The sequence below is a fragment of the Oncorhynchus tshawytscha genome, linkage group LG01 (assembly GCF_018296145.1).
Source record: "Oncorhynchus tshawytscha isolate Ot180627B linkage group LG01, Otsh_v2.0, whole genome shotgun sequence".
Classification (NCBI taxonomy): Eukaryota; Metazoa; Chordata; class Actinopteri; order Salmoniformes; family Salmonidae; genus Oncorhynchus; species Oncorhynchus tshawytscha.
Genome location: NC_056429.1, coordinates 51,321,050 through 51,339,846, shown reverse-complemented (window position 1 = coordinate 51,339,846; position 18,797 = coordinate 51,321,050). Strand labels below are relative to the sequence as shown.

Here is an 18,797-nt window from a genome sequence, read left to right as displayed (position 1 = left end):
ATGATTCCATATGTGTTATTTCATAGTTTTGATGTCTTCACTATTATTCTACAATGTAGTAAATAGTAAAAATAAAGAAAAACCCTGAATTAAGTAGGTGTGTCCAAACTTTTGACTGGTACCTTATGTTACAGCAATTCACAGACACAGGCTACATTTGCAAACAATGTACCCTTAGTAACACTGTAAAGGTGTTACTGTGAAATTGACAGTAGTTTACAAGCAGCTTGTGGCAAGTAAAGTTCATTATTTCATATTACAGTACACCTTCTGCAATATAAATATGGTTTAAAAGGAAGTACTATGTAATGACACACAGAAAATGTACTGTATTATATTGTAAAAAATGAATAGATGAATGAATGAATTAAATTAATTGAGGGGAGTACTTTGTATTGTACAGTGTTTTACTGTAATTACAAGGAATTGGTGCAAGCAGATTGGCTGCTAGGTAAAGTTTTTACAAACATTACAGCATATTAATTGATATTTGGTTCTTTATATCACTTGCACATCTAGTGGCCTTAACAAAGGCTTCCAAACTGGCAGCTACTACAGGGCAAAAGGGACCAAACCATTTAAAGTTTAAGAATTTCTGCCACTTCAATCTGTCCCCAATACATTTTAAATTGATGGGTCACTATAACCACATAGGAGTTAAGTTGGTACAGCATTCTCACTCACAGGTACATCATATATAGCATCTTACAAGGCACGCCTCAAAATATGTTAATACCCAAGAAACAACAATACCATGCACCCACTATTTTGTATTTATTTAACCTTTATTTAACTATGGAAATCAGTTAAGAACAAATTCTTATTTACAATGACGACGCTGCCCTATGGGACTCCCAATCACTGCTGGTTGTGATACAGCCTGGAATCAAACCAGGGTCTGTAGTGAGTCTCTAGCACTGAGATGCTGCACCACTCTGGAGCCCACTAGTGGTTTTTGGCATTCCAAAGATACGGTACAGTACTGTATTTTGGGGGGTAGAATTACTGTACCATTCAAAATACAGCAATTATTTCCCCGCCCACACCATTTTCCCACAATGCACCATAATTTACAGTATGCTGCAGTAAAAATGTGACTGTTGATAATACAACACATTTCTGTATAATTTACAGGTTTCTGTTACAGTGCACCCTTGCCTTGCCTATTGGAACAGAGTATGGATCTGGAACAAAATAGAAGTTAATCAGCATTCAGAAGCACATAACTATTATGGCCTCATTCCAGTGTAGCTATGATGGAAATACGTTTAGATATGTATGTAAGTACAGGTTTGCAAGTAGCCTACTTACTATTGCGAATTCTGTTTTTCAAAAGGAAACAGGATAACGTAGTACTTACTGCATAACTACATGTAACTACTAGTACTTACTAGCCTGTTAGTAAGTACTAGTAAGTATAAGATAGTTATTTTGGTAATTAGTTACTCAGGTATAAGGCCTAAGCAAAGTAAAGTCTGACCACTTACTTAGTCCATCCAATCAGTGTTGTTATAGCACAGTTGAGGAAAGAAATTGAACTCTCCTTGGTCAATGATAATCGATTTAGTTAATTGGACCAAATCACATATTTTTGTTAATATTGCTACAAACGTTATTACTACCAAAATGTGTTTTTTGTTTAATATCATATTATAATCGTGTTGCAGCTGTTTGCCTTGATTTTTTAAAACTTTATTCAACTTCAAATGTTTTACACCATATGCATATCAATAGCAGTAGCAGGTATAATAAGCTGAGTTTGCTGTAAAACCTTAGTGCATAATGCATGTCAAATTTAGGAAAGGGCTGCTCATTTGAATATCCTGTCTTTTTTGGCTAGTGCCAAATATGCTAATTAAAATGTATCATATTGACCTTATTTAGAGATATATTCGGGACATAAAAGGTACACAAGGTACTTGTTGAGATGGTGGATGCAAGTGAAGAGACTGAATCAACCAATCAATGAATCAATCAATCAATCAAGTCAGTATGTCAGAAAATATAGTTACTGAAGTGGCCAATTGGCTGTGTGTAAGAACAGACCATTTCCCGCACTGCAAGCTACTGTATGTTATGTCAGGTTCCAGTGAAATATATGCCAATACTTGTGCAATTTTGATTTAAAAAAATATGATCCATAGTTATTTGCGTGATATCCCGTAAAACAAAGAAAAAATAGATGTATGAAAATAGTGTTCATGTAGTACATGGGGGTTTTTGAAACTCACTGCTGACCAGACCGGACACGTCGCGTGCGCGAGCGTCGCAAAATAAATGTAGAAATCCATGTTATTCAATTATTGCAACCACACTGCAAACCTCCAAGGACAGGCCATAAATTCACAGAGACAGACGAGCCCCCGTTCTCTGGTTCTAGCAGAGAAGAGGGCGAGCCGGAGGAGTCAGAGCCATCCGCTTCCACCGATGATGACAGCTCTCTGGGCAGATTGTCGCATCAGTCTAGCCACACCTCCAAACAATGTCAGCGGAGACTCAACTATGTGGGACCCCAACTCAGATTTGTCGCGCCAGGTCTCGGATGACAGTGGTGCCAAATCCGACTCCCAGACAACAACAAAAAACATATTTACGGGATATGTTAGTGCAGGCTGGGCCACATCAAGATAAGGAGTGGAATTTCCAAAGAGATGAGGGGCAACGAATATTTTCGGTGGCCCAATACAATAGGAGAATGGCGAACGGGGAGAGAGGGTCGAGACCATGGCTCTTTTATTCCAAGCAAAAACAATGCAGCTTTCTGTTTTGTCTCTCACACGAGTACAAATCTACACTGCTCAGGGATGGAAACCAGGGACTGGAAGAATCTGTGCCACCTCCTCAGCTCGCCTGAGAAGTCGCATGACCGCCTAGATATTTTTCAGAGGTGGAACGAGCTGGAGATCAGTCTGGTGTTCAAGCAAACTATTAATGCCCAAGCCCTACAGGTGCTGCAGAGGCCTTGATACGCATATTGGCCACCCAGAACATTGCGCTACGTGGGACCACCCGCAGGCTGAACGAGCCAAATTATAGCAACTTTCTGAAGTTTGTGGAAATTCTGTGTAGCTTTGATTTGATTTCAGAACCATGGACAGCTACCCAGAGAAAATATCACTTACTGCAATGCAGCAGAGGCCATTCTAGGCGGGCCACAAAATGAAGAAATATTGAAACTGATGTTGGACAATCAAATTCGATATGTATATAAACCAAATTTGTCACGGCTGCGTCAGTGACAGAAAGCTTATTTTACACTGCTCCAGCGAAACGAGGCCCGCCATGCATTTATGCAGAGCTCAAACGATCTCTCTTTTTACAGTTCTACAGGAATATTAAATTATATGTTAAATAAAAGTGTTATTGTTATTCTAATTGTAACAATTCTGGGGTCGTGCCATGTGTGATAAGAGGTGGCATATTATTAGTAAGAAACTTGGTTTCCTACTATAGGCAGCTGGCTGCATAGTGATTTCAACATTGTAACTCTCCGATGCAGGGGTTAAAGTAAAATTCCTTTCTACCCGGTAAGGGACCTCATATATGTGCACGCGCCCACCAACATTTTTTATGGCCCTAATCATAGAATTACATATATAATTGGAGCCTATTTCGTCCTATTCAAAGACGTGGTAGGCCGACCTGTTTGACAAACACAATTATGCTATGCATAGATGTCGGTATAGCCAAATCCTCCAATACGCATGCACTCTTTAAATAACTCCGTGTCTGGGAATGGCTTGGTGTGTTTGTGTGTTTGGGCTCAAATTGAGTGAGGGTGTCCCATACCATTTGGTTAAAGAAAAGGGCAAGAATGGTATATATTGTTTGCTTTATGTTTTGAAATAAATGAATAAAAAGTATACAGATTATATAAAGGGTTCTATAACAATGTTTAACTCTGTGATGCCTTATGGTAGAAACAAGCTTTAAAATGCCCGCGAAAGACATGACTCCGATGCATATTGGGATATATTGATTCCTCTCTATGACATTCTGAAGCTGAGCTGCAGCCTATAATATTCAAGGAGACAAACACATTGACGTTGCTATTCTGTCCCTAACGTCTGTCCCTATTAATTGTCATTTTCACTCTCTGAAAATATATGTTTGTTTAAACCCAGGCAGCTTTTAGGGAAGCACTTCTGTTCTTGGGTTATGCAATGGAGGAGTAGCCAGCAGTTTGAAGCCTATATTTTTCTGCGTAGGTAGAGCTGCGTGGAAAGGTAACTTTTGAAAGTGCCATGCTTAGATTCATAAGGATGTCTAAGATTTAATTATTTGCAAACAGCTGTTTGACATTAAGAATAAGTAAGGTAAGATAGCCTACTTCTCTGTCCATTCTTCCCTGAAACTTATATTTTCACTATCCTCTTTTTTACAGCCCAACATTTTCTTTTGATTGCAATATGTTTTTCCCCAATCAAAGCACACAGAAATATGACAAACGAATTTAATAGAGACATTGGTGATTTTATCAATTAAATTATATTAGGCTATGTTAATGACATTGAACTCATTATATTGCCTACTAACTAGATGTGTTACATTTTTTATTTAATTTGTAGTGTAGCCCTATGAATTGGGCTGCTATTATGTTTTGTTCCTCCGAATTTCAGTTGAGACATTTTTTTTGCCCAAGGCATAACCTATTGCCGACCACTGCTGTACATAGTTTAGCGGGGATAGCAAGGGGGCGGCAGATTTTTGTCTTTAGGGCAGCAGAACGTCCAGGTCCGTCCCTGGTGACATCCGTTACATTTAGATCATAAATACGTTTATAATAACTATATAGTAGCTGATACCTGATGGCACATGAGGATGAACTGCAGCTCATTAATGTTCTTCAGTGTTTTTTTCTTTCAAGCTTAATTTAGTGACTCTATTCTCAGTCTGACCTGGAGTTGACTGTGTCCTCCTGAGTCCCCCCATAGAGGGGCTTTTGACTAGCCTTCTCCAGGACTTCCATGCTGTCCCGTAGACTGACTGCTATGGAGAAGTTATTGGGCTTCAGGGTTAGTCCGTAGGTGTAGTCAATGGTGGGCGGCTTGTCCGGGTCGGGACTAAAGTGGGCCTGGTGCACCAGCAATGCTGTAAATAGGAACAGCTGCATCTTTGACAGTTCCTCTCCGATGCACCGCCGCTTTCCCAAGGAGAAGATGAGCACGCTGCTGGCCAGGTCTTTGTTCAGTGAGCCGTCCTGATCCAGGAAGCGCAGAGGGTCAAAGGTCTCCGGGTGTGTCCACTTGGTGGGGTCGTGGTTGCTGGACCACTGGTTGATGAAGATCACTGTGTCCTTGGGGATGGTGTAGCCCATGATGGTGGTGTCGGTGATGGTGCTGTGGGGGATGGTGAGCGGCACAAAGCTGGTAAAGCGCATCATTTCGTAGATGAAGGCCATCACGTAAGGCAACTGGGACTGATTCTCGATGATGGGCAGATGGCTCCGGTCGACCACTTTGTCTACTTCCTCCTGGAGACGCAGCTGAATATGAGGAAACCTATATAGGAAAAGGTCAAAGGTGAAGACTCAGATCACAGGTAATTCAATAATTTCCTAAATAATTTCCTATTGAGAAGCTAACCTCTATTTCAACACTGAGGGCATTCTCAATACAGTAGTGATAAATAATTTTGGGTAGGTAACTATGGGCAGCAGGTTACAGGTTATTTCCACATTTTGTGACATTACAGCATATTCTAAAATGGATTAAATTTAAAAAATGTCCGCATTAATCTACAAACAAATACCCCATAACAATAAAGCGAAAACAGTTTTTTTAAACATTTTTGCAAATAAAAAAAGTACTCAGAATCAACATGGTAGGGATGAAAACACAGCAAACAGAGGACATAGAAAGCAACAGTATGTGGGTATGTGTGGGTGTATTGTGATGCAAGGTGGGGTGTGTGTTTTTGTGTTTGGAAAAGTGTGGAGTTAAACAAGTGAAAAAGGAAATGGGTGCGAATACCTAAGCCCATGTGTATTTATATATATAAATAAATGTAAATATTTATATTGATAACTATATATAATACAAATCGAGGTGAGGGCGTTGGAAATGTTTTTGGGGGTTGATCTACTTCTGTTCTGTGAGTGTTACTGTGTGCTCTTTCGAAGGATGGGTCCCGGTCTCTCGGGGCCCTGGGATCCGGGGGGACATAGATGGTCTGCCGATGGGGCGTGGGGGGGGTCTAGCGGGTGGAATAGTGGATGAAAATTGAAGGTTTACTTAGTAGCAATGCAAATATCATGGTACAGCTATATGGACACTCAATTACTATGGCATTTTTTTATAGTAAGTTTACCAACATATATAATGATAAATAGAATTTAAGCTTGTATCGCAGTATGGTAAATGGTGAAATAAGTATAGCCAGCTATAATTGTAATGGCTTAACAGATAATAAGAAAAGACGATCAGTATTTACCTGGCTAAAAGACAAGGAATATAATATCTACTGTTTACAGGAAACTCACAACAATTTTAGATGAAGTTGTGTAGAAAAAGGATTTCTCCCATGTGCAAAGAAACACAAAATGGGCGATTAAATTTATTAACAATAATTTTTATCCAAATGTGAAAATTGTCCAAACAGATCTGCAAGGTAGATGGATGATTTTAAGTATGTTATTGGACCATAAACAGATACAGCTCATTAATCTATATGGTCCAAATAACGATGAAACATGCTTCTTTGAAAATATACAGTACCAGTCAAAAGTTTGGATACACCTACTCATTTAACGGTTATTCTTTATTATCACTATTTTGTACATTGTAGAATAATAGTGAAGAGATCAAAACTATGAAATAGCACATATGGAATCATGTAGTAATCAAAGTGTTAAACAAATCAAAATAGATTTTAGATTTTAGATTCTTCAAAGTAGCCATCCTTTGCAGTTGATGAAAGCTTTGCACACTCTTGGAATTCTCTCAACCACCTGGAATGCTTTTCCAACAGTCTTGAAAGAGTTCCCACATATGCTGAGCACTTGTTGGCTGCTTTTCCTTCTCTCTGCGGTCCAACTAATCCCAAACCATCTCAATTGGGTTGAGGTCGGGTGATTGTGGAGGCCAGGTCATCTGATACAGCACTCCACCACTCTCCTTCTTGGTCAAATAGCCCTGTTGGTTGGAACCATATCTTTAAAATGTGGACTCATCAAACCAAAGGACTGGTCTAATGTCCATTGCTCGTGTTTCTTGCCCCAAGCAAGTCTCTTCTTATTATTGGTGTCCTTTAGTAGTGTTTTTTTTGCAGCAATTTGACCATGAAGGTTTGATTCACAAAGTCTTCAGTTGATGTCGAGATGTGTCTGTTACTTGAACTCTGGCAAACATTTATTTCGGCTGCAATTTGTGAGGCTGGTAACTCTCGTAAACTTATCCTCTGCAGCAGGATATCAGAAAACCCATCAGAAAACCCTTTTGCAATTATGTTAGCACAGCTGAAAACTGTTGTCCTGATAAAATAAGCAATAAAAATGGCTTTCTTTAGACAGGTTGAGTATCTGGAGCATCAGCATTTGTGGGTTCGATTACAGGCTCAAAATGGCTAGGAACAAATATCTTTCTTCTGAAACTCGTCAGTCTATACTTGTTCTGAGAAATGAGGGCTATTCCATGTGAGAAATTGCCAAGAAACTGAAGATCTCGTACAACGCTGTGTAATACTCCCTTCACAGAACAGCGCAAACTGGCTCTAACCAGAATAGAAAGAGGAGTAGGAGGCCGGTGCACAACTGAGCAAGAGGACAAGTACATTACAGTGTCTAGTTTGAGAAACAGACACCTCATATCTCCTCAACTGGCCGCTTCATTAAATAGTACCTGCAAAACACCAGCACTATGGCATTCTGGAGGACTTCGTCGCCACCCGTGGTCCCCAATTCACGTCACATATATGGAGAGCCTTCATGGAGAAGCTGGGGGTCACATTCAGCATCACATCCAGGTAACGGCCTCAGTCCAACATACAGGTGGAAAGGACCAACCAGGAGCTGGGGAGGTTGCTGAGGAGTCACAGTCAGAACCCACAGAGGAAGTGGGCCTGGTACCTTCCCTGGGCAGAGTACGCCCAAAACTCACTTCCTCACTCCTCCACGTGGTTGTCTAGCTTCCAGTGCATCCTGGGGCACCAGCCTGGCTCCGTGGACCTTGTGCCAAACCAAAGGCACTGCGATGGATGAGTGGTTCCGGTGCGCAGGGCAGGTTTGGGACGTTTCCCACATGAGGCTCCAATGCGCCGTCCAGCACCAGAAGGAGCAGGTGGACTGCCACCGCAGTTAGGCACCCGTTTTCAAGCCTGGTGAACGCTTCTGGCTCTCCACCAGAAACCTCCCGCTCCGCCTGCCCTGCCAGAAGCTGAGTCCCCGGTTTGTGGGGCCATTAAAAGTCCTCCAGAGGGTCAATGAGTTAACTTACCAATTACACCTTCCCAATGACTACCGGATCTCACCCTCTTTTCACGTTTCCCTCCTCAGGCCGGTGGTTCCTGGTCCCCTCGCTGATGCAGTCTCCCACCCCTCCTCCTCCACTGGACATCGAGGGTAGTCCCACGTATGCCGTCAGTTCCCTCCTGAACGACAGATGTCATGGAGGTAGGTTACAGTACCTGGTGGTCTGGGAGGGGTACGGTCCAGAGGAGCGGTTTTGGGTTCCGGTGGACGACATTCTAGATCCCAACATCATCAGAGATTTCCACCTTCGCCGCCCAAACCGGCCCGCTCTTCGTCCTTGGGGCCGTCTTCCTGGCCAGCGTTGTCCTCTCGTCCACTCCTGCTCCCCTTGTTCAGCACTCGACATCGCCAGTCTAGTAACCACCTGTCCTGGCAACCCATCCTTACACATACCTGGCAAACCATCCTTTACGCACACCTGGCAACCTTCATTACACACACCTGCGCCTCATTAGGCACACCTGGACTTCATCACCTCCCTGATTACTTCCCTCTTATATAGCACTCCATCAGAAAAGGCAGAACAAATAATACAGCAAATATTGTGGTTAAACTAATTGATTAAAAAAACATAATTTTTCAACAATTTCTTTTTTTTAGAAGTTATAATCTTTGTAAATGTTATCAGAAATAGGACTGGTGGAGTTATGTCACACATGCAGCTAACAAAAATATATGGAAATGTCTGCGCTATCCAAAATTACAACCAACTAATTGCAGCATTGCCACAAAAATGGAAGAGGCAAGTGGAAGCGGGAAAAAGTAAGGAACTTGTCTGTTAGTCCTGCATTAAATATTTTCAAGGAATAATTGTGATAAATAAAAAAGTATACCAGTTTTGTTTAAGGACCATAGAATTGGCAGAGGTGCTACATACTGTAGAATGCAAAATAGTTGGTAAGAGATTTTCGATGTACCGATTCCATGGCACATAGTTTATGAACTGATATGCAAAACAACACCGGATTCAAAACTTTGAATTTATTTAAATTATTATACAAAATTCTTGTAACCAATAGAACGTTATATATATGGGGGATAGAACCATCCCAGCTCTGCAGATTTTGGTGCGAAGAGATGATTTGTTTTGGTACTGTCCATATGTAGCTTGTTTTTGGTCGCAGGTCCATGAATGGTTGGAGAAGTGCAACATTTACCTGGAGCTAACTCTGCAGATAGCACTCCTGGGGTATTTGAAAAGTCATAATCAATCAATCAATAACATAATACTACTTTTAGCAAAAATGTTTATCTTTAATTTACAATCTGTAGAAACTATGAGAATAGAAAGGTTTGGAACTTTTGTGAAACATCACAGCACAGTTGAAAAATATATGGCAAATACAAATTAAACTGGATGGGCTTCAGACATAGATTGGAGGGGTCGATGGTAGCTGAAGGATGGAATTAAATACAAACAAAAGATAACTATTGTAAAATACATTGTGTCCGTAAAATGTATATAGTATGTATAAGCTGGAAGTAGAAGCCTAAGTGTTGTTGTTTATTAGTTTACTCAAATTAGTTGAGGGGTGGTAGGGTTAGGGGAGGAAAAGAAAGGAAAATATATTTCAAAAAGATATGTTTATATATTTACAAAAAAATGTATGCAGGATTTGAAATGAAGCAGACAATTACATTGATGGAATCTACAATATATCTGCACTACTAAAGCTGATCTATCCCCTAAAATAAAAAATAAACAAAAAACAATAAACAAAATCTAAAAAATACCTTATTTACATAAGTATTCAGACCATTTGCTATAACACTCAAAACTGAGTTCAGGTGCATCCTGTTTCAATTGATCATCTTTGAGATGTTTCTACATCTTCATTCGAGTCAACCTGTGGTAAATTCAATTGATTGGACATGATTTGGAAAGACACACAATTGTCTACATAAGGTCCCACAATTGACAGTGCATGTCAGAGCAAAACCCAAGTCATGAGGTCGAAGGAATTGTTTGTAGAGTTCCGAGACAGGATTGTGTCGAGGCACAGATCTGGGGAAGGATACCAAAAAAATTCTGCTGCATTGAAAGCTCCCTTGAACACAGTGGCATCCATCATACTTAAATTGAAGAAGTTTTGAACAACCAACATTCTCTGGACTGATGAAACCAAGATTGAACTCTTTGGCCTGAATGCCAAGCGTCACTTCTGGAGGAAACCTGGCACCATCCCTACAGTGAAGCATGGTAATGGCAGCATCATGCTGTGGGGATGGTTTTCAGGGGCAGGGACTGGGAGACTAGTCAGGGAAAGATGAACAGAGCAAAGTACAGAGAGATCCTTGATGAAAACCTGCTCCAGAGCGCTCAGGACCTCAGACTGTGGCAAAGGTTCACCTTCCAACAGGACAATGACCCTAAACATACAGCCAATACAATACAGGAGTCGCTTCGGGACAAGTCTCTGAATGTCCTTGAGTTGCCCCGCCAGAGCCCGGACTTGAACCCAATCAAACATCTCAAATCAAATCAAATCAAATTTTATTTGTCACATACACATGGTTAGCAGATGTTAATGCGAGTGTAGCGAAATGCTTGTGCTTCTAGTTCCGACAATACAGTAATAACCAACAAGTAATCTAACTAACAATTCCAAAACTACTGTCTTATACACAGTGTAAGGGGATAAAGAATATGTACATAAAGATATATGAATGAGTGATGGTACAGAGCAGCATAGGCAAGATACAGTAGATGGTATCGAGTACAGTATATACATATGAGATGAGTATGTAAACAAAGTGGCAAAGTTAAAGTGGCTAGTGATACATGTATTACATAAGGATGCAGTAGATGATATAGAGTACAGTATATACGTATGCATATGAGATGAATAATGTAGGGTATGTAACATTATATAAGGTAGCATTGTTTAAAGTGGCTAGTGATATATTTTACATCATTTTACATCATTAAAGTGGCTGGAGTTGAGTCAGTGTCAGTGTCATTGTGTTGGCAGCAGCCACTCAATGTTAGTGGTGGCTGTTTAACAGTCTGATGGCCTTGAGATAGAAGCTGTTTTTCAGTCTCTCGGTCCCAGCTTTGATGCACCTGTACTGACCTCGCCTTCTGGATGATAGCGGGGTGAACAGGCAGTGGCTCGGGTGGTTGTTGTCCTTGATGATCTTTATGGCCTTCCTGTAACATCGGGTGGTGTAGGTGTCCTGGAGGGCAGGTAGTTTGCCCCCGGTGATGCGTTGTGCAGACCTCACTACCCTCTGGAGAGCCTTACGGTTGTGGGCGGAGCAGTTGCCGTACCAGGCGGTGATACAGCCCGCCAGGATGCTCTCGATTGTGCATCTGTAGAAGTTTGTGAGTGCTTTTGGTGACAAGCCGAATTTCTTCAGCCTCCTGAGGTTGAAGAGGTGCTGCTGCGCCTTCTTCACGATGCTGTCTGTGTGAGTGGACCAATTCTGTTTGTCTGTGATGTGTATGCCGAGGAACTTAAAACTTGCTACCCTCTCCACTACTGTTCCATCGATGTGGATAGGGGGGTGTTCCCTCTGCTGTTTCCTGAAGTCCACAATCATCTCCTTAGTTTTGTTGACGTTGAGTGTGAGGTTATTTTCCTGACACCACACTCCGAGGGCCCTCACCTCCTCCCTGTAGGCCGTCTCGTCGTTGTTGGTAATCAAGCCTACCACTGTTGTGTCGTCCGCAAACTTGATGATTGAGTTGGAGGCGTGCGTGGCCACGCAGTCGTGGGTGAACAGGGAGTACAGGAGAGGGCTCAGAACGCACCCTTGTGGGGCCCCAGTGTTGAGGATCAGCGGGGTGGAGATGTTGTTGCCTACCCTCACCACCTGGGGGCGGCCCGTCAGGAAGTCCAGTACCCAGTTGCACAGGGCGGGGTCGAGACCCAGGGTCTCGAGCTTGATGACGAGCTTGGAGGGTACTATGGTGTTGAATGCCGAGCTGTAGTCGATGAACAGCATTCTCACATAGGTATTCCTCTTGTCCAGATGGGTTAGGGCAGTGTGCAGTGTGGTTGAGATTGCATCGTCTGTGGACCTATTTGGGCGGTAAGCAAATTGGAGTGGGTCTAGGGTGTCAGGTAGGGTGGAGGTGATATGGGCCTTGACTAGTCTCTCAAAGCACTTCATGATGACGGAAGTGAGGGCTACGGGGCGGTAGTCGTTTAGCTCAGTTACCTTAGCTTTCTTGGGAACAGGAACAATGGTGGCCCTCTTGAAGCATGTGGGAACAGCAGACTGGTATAGGGATTGATTGAATATGTCCGTAAACACACCGGCCAGCTGGTCTGCGCATGCTCTGAGGGCGCGGCTGGGGATGCCGTCTGGGCCTGCATCCTTGCGAGGGTTAACACGTTTAAATGTCTTACTCACCTCGGCTGCAGTGAAGGAGAGTCCGCATGTTTCCGTTGCAGGCTGTGTCAGTGGCACTGTATTGTCCTCAAAGCGGGCAATAAAGTTATTTAGTCTGCCTGGGAGCAAGACATCCTGGTCCGTGACTGGGCTGGTTTTCTTCTTGTAGTCCGTGATTGACTGTAGACCCTGCCACATGCCTCTTGTGTCTGAGCCGTTGAATTGAGATTCTACTTTGTCTCTGTACTGACGCTTAGCTTGTTTGATAGCCTTGCGGAGGGAATAGCTGCACTGTTTGTATTCGGTCATGTTACCAGTCACCTTGCCCTGATTAAAAGCAGTGGTTCGCGCTTTCAGTTTCACGCGAATGCTGCCATCAATCCACGGTTTCTGGTTAGGGAATGTTTTAATCGTTGCTATGGGAACGACATCTTCAACGCACGTTCTAATGAACTCGCACACCGAATCAGCGTATTCGTCAATGTTGTTATCTGACGCAATACGAAACATATCCCAGTCCACGTGATGGAAGCAGTTTTGGAGTGTGGAGTCAGCTTGGTCGGACCAGCGTTGGACAGACCTCATCTCTGGAGAAACCTGAAAATACCTGTGCAGCTACGCTCCCCATCCAAACTGACAAAGCTTGAGAGGATCTGTACAGAACAATGTGAGAAACTCCCCAAATACAGATGTGCAAAGCTTGTAGCTTTCTACCCAAAAAGACCGTAATCGCTGCCAAAAGTGCTTCAACAAACTACTGAGTAAAGGGTCTGAATACTTCTGTAAATGTCATATTTCAGTTTTTGCTTTTGCTTTGACATTATGGGGTATTGTGTGTAGATTGATGAGTAAAAAAAAACAATTTCATCAATTTTAGAATAAGGCTGTAACGTAACAAAACGTGGAAAAAGTCAAGGGGTCTGAATACTTTCCGAATGCACTGTAATTGCAGAGAACCCGGTGTTTTGAGGATATATTTGCATGGCTGTTGTTAGGCCCGAGACGATGTCAAGAGCCGGCAAACCTTGCCAATATATCCTCCAATGATACATTCGATTGCATTATCACTTTTAAACATGGGTTACCAACATATTCAGATAATGATTGAGATATTTTCATTAAAAACTTTGTTTTGATTAATTTATTCATACTATTTCATCATTCCATTATATGTTGTCCCAACTCTAATCTGGTGTTGCTACCCAAGCCGGCTAGTCATTTGTTCTATTGGTTTGGTTGCCATAGACGGGACCCAGTTGTTCAGTCTTTTTGCTCCGTATTTATGGACGTGACCCAGTCGTTAGTTCTGAATGTTCCATTTCCATACTGGCTGGCAACGTTCTTATCCCTTACTTTATACCCAGCTAGCAATGAGGAATCGGCCCAGTTGCGGCCCGGAATCCTAGCCATAAGTAATACCAAAGATGTTCTACTCATCTATCTGTGGTAATACTGCCAAAGGCGGCCCAGTCTCTGGGCCACCTGAGGTCGGCCAAGTCTGACTCTCAGCGGAGTGCCCCGACTCTCAGCGGGAATCGGCCCAAATCCACTGTGCTAGCTGGGTAGCTAGCCAACTACGGCTAATTTACAGTCACGTCAAAAAGTGCAGCCAGAATAACAGCAAAGTATCTGCATTTTTATTTGTTTAACTGTTTTCTAGAGACATTTATTTGGATACATCAATAACAATGAGCTCATGAGGCACGATTTCGCCTGGCATAGAAAATGTACTCTCTCTTTAGACAAACCTCCGCTGTTGAAAACGAAATGTTGGTCAAAAACAAATGTGAGATAATATCTAGATGTTTTTTATAGTGGAGATCAAGTGTATTAATTTCTTGGCTGGGCTGATGAGACAGTGGATTGCGCAGTCAGATGGAACAGAGTTAATGGGCATTTTAATGTCGTATATTTAGCTGATGGTAACTTGTGGAATAGACACCGGCTGAAATGCGCTTTTAACTAGCATTCAGAATTAGACCCACCACTTGTATAATTAAGTGATAATGCCCGATTGTTAGTCCTGAGACGAAATCAAATCGTGCGAATATATCCTACAAATACTGGCTTCAAGGTCATTATCACTTTTATTTACTTTTTATTTAACATTTACTTTATCAGGGAGTCATACTGAGACTAAGGTGTCTTTTACAGATGAGCCCAAAATTACAGAAATGACAGAAAGTGCAGACATCAAAATATAAATAAAACAAAACACATTAATCACTAATAAGGTCCTCAATCAGCTTCAGAACAATTGCATTAATTACTAGGTATGTAAACGCTTTTATTTTTCCTGCGCAAACAAGCTACAGTATGCCTACTGTTAATCCAACTGGCAACACACAGCATGTTCTACTGCTCAGAATACGTTATTTCTTGAAGCGATAGTTTAGGAAAAAACAGCCGAGTCCTCATTTTAGGCTGCCAATACCTGCCTTGGCGCTTCTGATATTTAATACTATTACGTAACATCATAGTTCTGCTACTGAAGTGCCGAATTCAAGAGCAAGTACAGTACCCTACCAACAATGAAAGAGCAGAGCATAAGTGCTCTTTCGTTTTTTTAATGTTGATTGTGAGATGGTGGCATACTAGGAGGTTAAGTAATTGTCCCAGTAAAAAATAGCTTTCTCCAATTTAGGCATAGGTTTTCTCCACTTTACGCATATAAATTATTCACTTTACATGTTGGGCTTTCTCAATTTTACACATAGGTGATTGTTAACAGAACATACCATGTGAGAAAAATAGTACTTTCATTTCACTTTAGCTGATTCAAAATTAATATGTATTACCTCACAAGTATCAGCATTATCCACTGAAGTGCAGTAGATAGTGTATCTTGGCTTGCTCCAAAAATATCACTGATAGTGGGTGGCACATAATCTTTGCCTGGTGAGACCCTTGGTGAGCTGTCCTTGGGATGGTCCAATGCCATGATGAAAGCATCTGTCATGTCCCGGATGGTGCTTGACTGAATGGTCTTTCGATGCTCGACAACTTTATTAAGGATAAATTTACTGAACTCCTGGTTGAGCTCTTTAAAGTTTTCAAATATGTTTTTTATTGGGTTGGGGAAATACTGGAGCCAAGGCATAACATCCACGATGCTTCCAGCTCCCACTGTTTGGGTGAATTGATAGTTTCGTCCCACCACTTGCGCAAACTCTTCGTCGTCGTATGAATACCTCTTTCCAAAGCACACGGCGGTCATTACGTTAGCGGTTGATACCACCAAGTATGTCATTGGCTGGAAATATTGGTGCTCTTTAGTTTTTACCAGGAAAATATGGAGCAGCTCCCTTACTTCGCAGACAACATGGTTTTCGAAGGCCTTTTTGGTGTGCATGTTGCCAGTAGAAAACATCCGAACAGTAGATTGGGCCACTTTTCGATGCACTTTCCACCATTCGCTAAATGTACCAAAAGCAATGCCATCGCCATTGGAAACATATTGAAACGAGGCAAAGTCAGGTCTGCCTGCGAAATCATATCCCTTTTTGATGAGCGCCTGCCTGATTGCGTCGCAATTCAGTACCACAACGTCCCGGCAGCCGAGTTTGATTTGAAAGACATCCCCATATTTCCGTGACATGCGAGAGAAATAGAGGTGAGGAGTGTTGCCAAGCTCTACTGCGTTCCCAATGACCGGCCAAGCGAACGGTCCAGGCGGGCTGTGTACTTCCCAGCTCCGCCTGATCCTGCGCCACAGGAGCATGGCAAAGAGAAAAGTCAAAGACGCCAATAGCAGGCCAATACTCCTTGGCATTGGCCGAGTCATCTCTTCGAATATAACTTGCAAGTCCATTATGGAGCCTAGAGAAAGCAATAAGTTAGTTCTATAAAAAAAAATCATTAATTAATAGGGCAAAATACACGTAAATTCAATAGTCATTATTTTGAGACACAAATATAGTCTAGCGGAAATATTATTACAGAGCAAAATATGGCACAAAATACCGGGAATGAATAAGCACCACCTTGCAGTTCGTTTGTTGCTTCTTCTAAGAAAATAACAGCCTGATGTTAATTGTAGTTTGTCTGTTCCTAATGTTTGGATGAATAAACTCCTATCCCGTCGATGCAGATTGTAAGGCTACGTTTTAATGTAAACACAAGAAGCGCGCTCATTAGGTCTCACTTATTTATATAGCGGATCCAGCTTGAAAGTACGATTTATTGAAGAATGAAATCCGCAAAACCTGCGCAATAGACAGAAAAATAAATGCAGTTATTATGTCCAGTAACTTTATTTATATTATCGTGCAGTTCCAGACCTTCCACTCTCCACATGTGAATAGCCTTCTGTTGTCCCAAGTTATGATTTATCTTAAACAGAAGTGTCAAATAGCATCATAGCTCGTCAGCGTCTGAGTCGTGGTTTGTTGTAAGAGCTGTCAGCTCCCCTCCCTCCCCCTTACTCTCCCCTCTCTCTCTCCCTCTCTGTCTGTCTCTCCGACACACCAAGTCCAGTGTTCCCCAACTGGCAGCCGGCTGGGCGAATTTGGCCCGCGGGAGGTTTTACTTTGTTTTCTGAGCTAAAATAAATATTTTTGATTAAAAACATATAACAATAATAATTGTTTAACATAAAAGACTTTAAAAAAAACACCAGGAAATCAGCTGAAGTAATTTTAATTTTGGAAATCTGTTCTCAAGGATTCCCACACATACTAGAGAGAAAGAAGTGAACATTTACAAATGTATGCAAGGTTTGAAATGATTATGGTTTAGTCAAATATGATATCTCTTTGGGATTCTTGCTGTCAAATTTCAGTCTACAAATGATTTGTAATTATGTCCCGGCCCCCTGACCATCCGCTCAAGAAAAAATCGTCCCGCTGCTGAATGTAGTTGATGATTCACAACCATAATGAAATATCATTCTTTTTTTAAATGATAGTTCGTGTCTGATGAAAGCTATTGTTTATTCAAATTCAATAGCATTCAATATCTTAACATACAGCAAATGAGAGGACTTATTTAATTTGAACTGTGTTGAAATTTACGCAAATAAAGCTTGGGTGTACGGGCCTACTCATCCATTCTTTCAAATGATCTGATATTGTAATTTATTAAGGATTTCAAACGAATTTGTGTCATTTACAGTTGAGCTAATTGCAGGGGACGAGTTTCAAGTGGATCTAAGAACATGTATTTTTCATATGCTATGAATAAAACAGGGTCCTAATGTGTTTAGCCTACATATAGGCTACAGAGGATCATACTCATGAATAGAAGACAAAAAACATTCTTGTAGACTGACTGGGTTTTTCTTGTAGTTTTATTTCTTATTATACAGGAATATAGCCTACAATTTTCAACAAGTAAAATATGTCAGTATTAATTTATAATTATAATGATATTATTAATCATGAATATTCTAGGCTATACAAACATGATAATGGTAATAATTATGAATAATAACCATACATTATTTTTAAATTATAATTATAGGCTGATAGTCCATTGTTTTATTCCCTTATTGAGGCCTGATAATATAGGCCTACAATACATGACAGAGACCGGGTTTCAACATAACTGGATTTCAAGCATCCATGCAATAACTTTGTAACTGTTGAACCCGCACAGTCATCTTATTTCCCATGTAAAAAATAGACTTTGAATGACCAAAACATCATTCAATATTTCTACGCTATTAAAATGCTCAGAATTAAAGGAAATTGTACCTTTTCTCTCATCTCTAACTATCAGGAAGCCTGAATGAATGGGCTGAGTGGGTATTCATGAAATCGCCTTGACTGACAGCTCTTTGAAACGCCCTTGTGGTCGTTGCCAGGAAACAAACTCAAATCAAATCAAATGTTATTTGTCACATACACATGATAAGCAGATGTTAATGCGAGTGTAGCGAAATGCTTGTGCTTCTAGTTCCGACAATGCAGTAATAACCAACGAGCAATCTAACCTAACAATTCCACAACTACTACCTTATACACACAAGTGTAAAGGGATAAATAATATGTAC

At 41.3% G+C, this 18,797-nt stretch overlaps 1 protein-coding gene and 1 long non-coding RNA gene across 2 annotated transcripts in view; one reads left to right on the top strand and one right to left on the bottom strand.

Moving 5' to 3' along the window:
* Positions 1-18,797, top strand: part of LOC112250118 — a 36,481-nt gene that overhangs the window by 4,706 nt on the left and 12,978 nt on the right. The window lies entirely within an intron of this gene.
* LOC112252866 (cytochrome P450 1B1) lies at positions 826-17,135 on the bottom strand. Its single transcript, XM_024424552.2, has 3 exons — positions 16,789-17,135; positions 15,604-16,624; positions 826-5,501 (listed from the first exon to the last, which is right to left on the bottom strand). The coding sequence occupies exons 2-3, from the start codon at positions 16,614-16,616 to the stop codon at positions 4,889-4,891; spliced, it is 1,626 nt and encodes a 541-aa protein (XP_024280320.1). The 5' UTR covers positions 16,617-16,624; positions 16,789-17,135; the 3' UTR covers positions 826-4,888.

Excerpts from the sequence above, each read along its gene's own strand:
- LOC112252866 (XM_024424552.2), bottom strand. The coding sequence starts at position 16,616 with ATGGACTTGCAAGTTATATTCGAAGAGATGACTCGGCCAATGCCAAGG. Across the intron at positions 5,502-15,603 it reads ATAATGCTGATACTTGTGAG|GTTTCCTCATATTCAGCTGC; the intron begins GTAATACATATT and ends TTTCCTATATAG.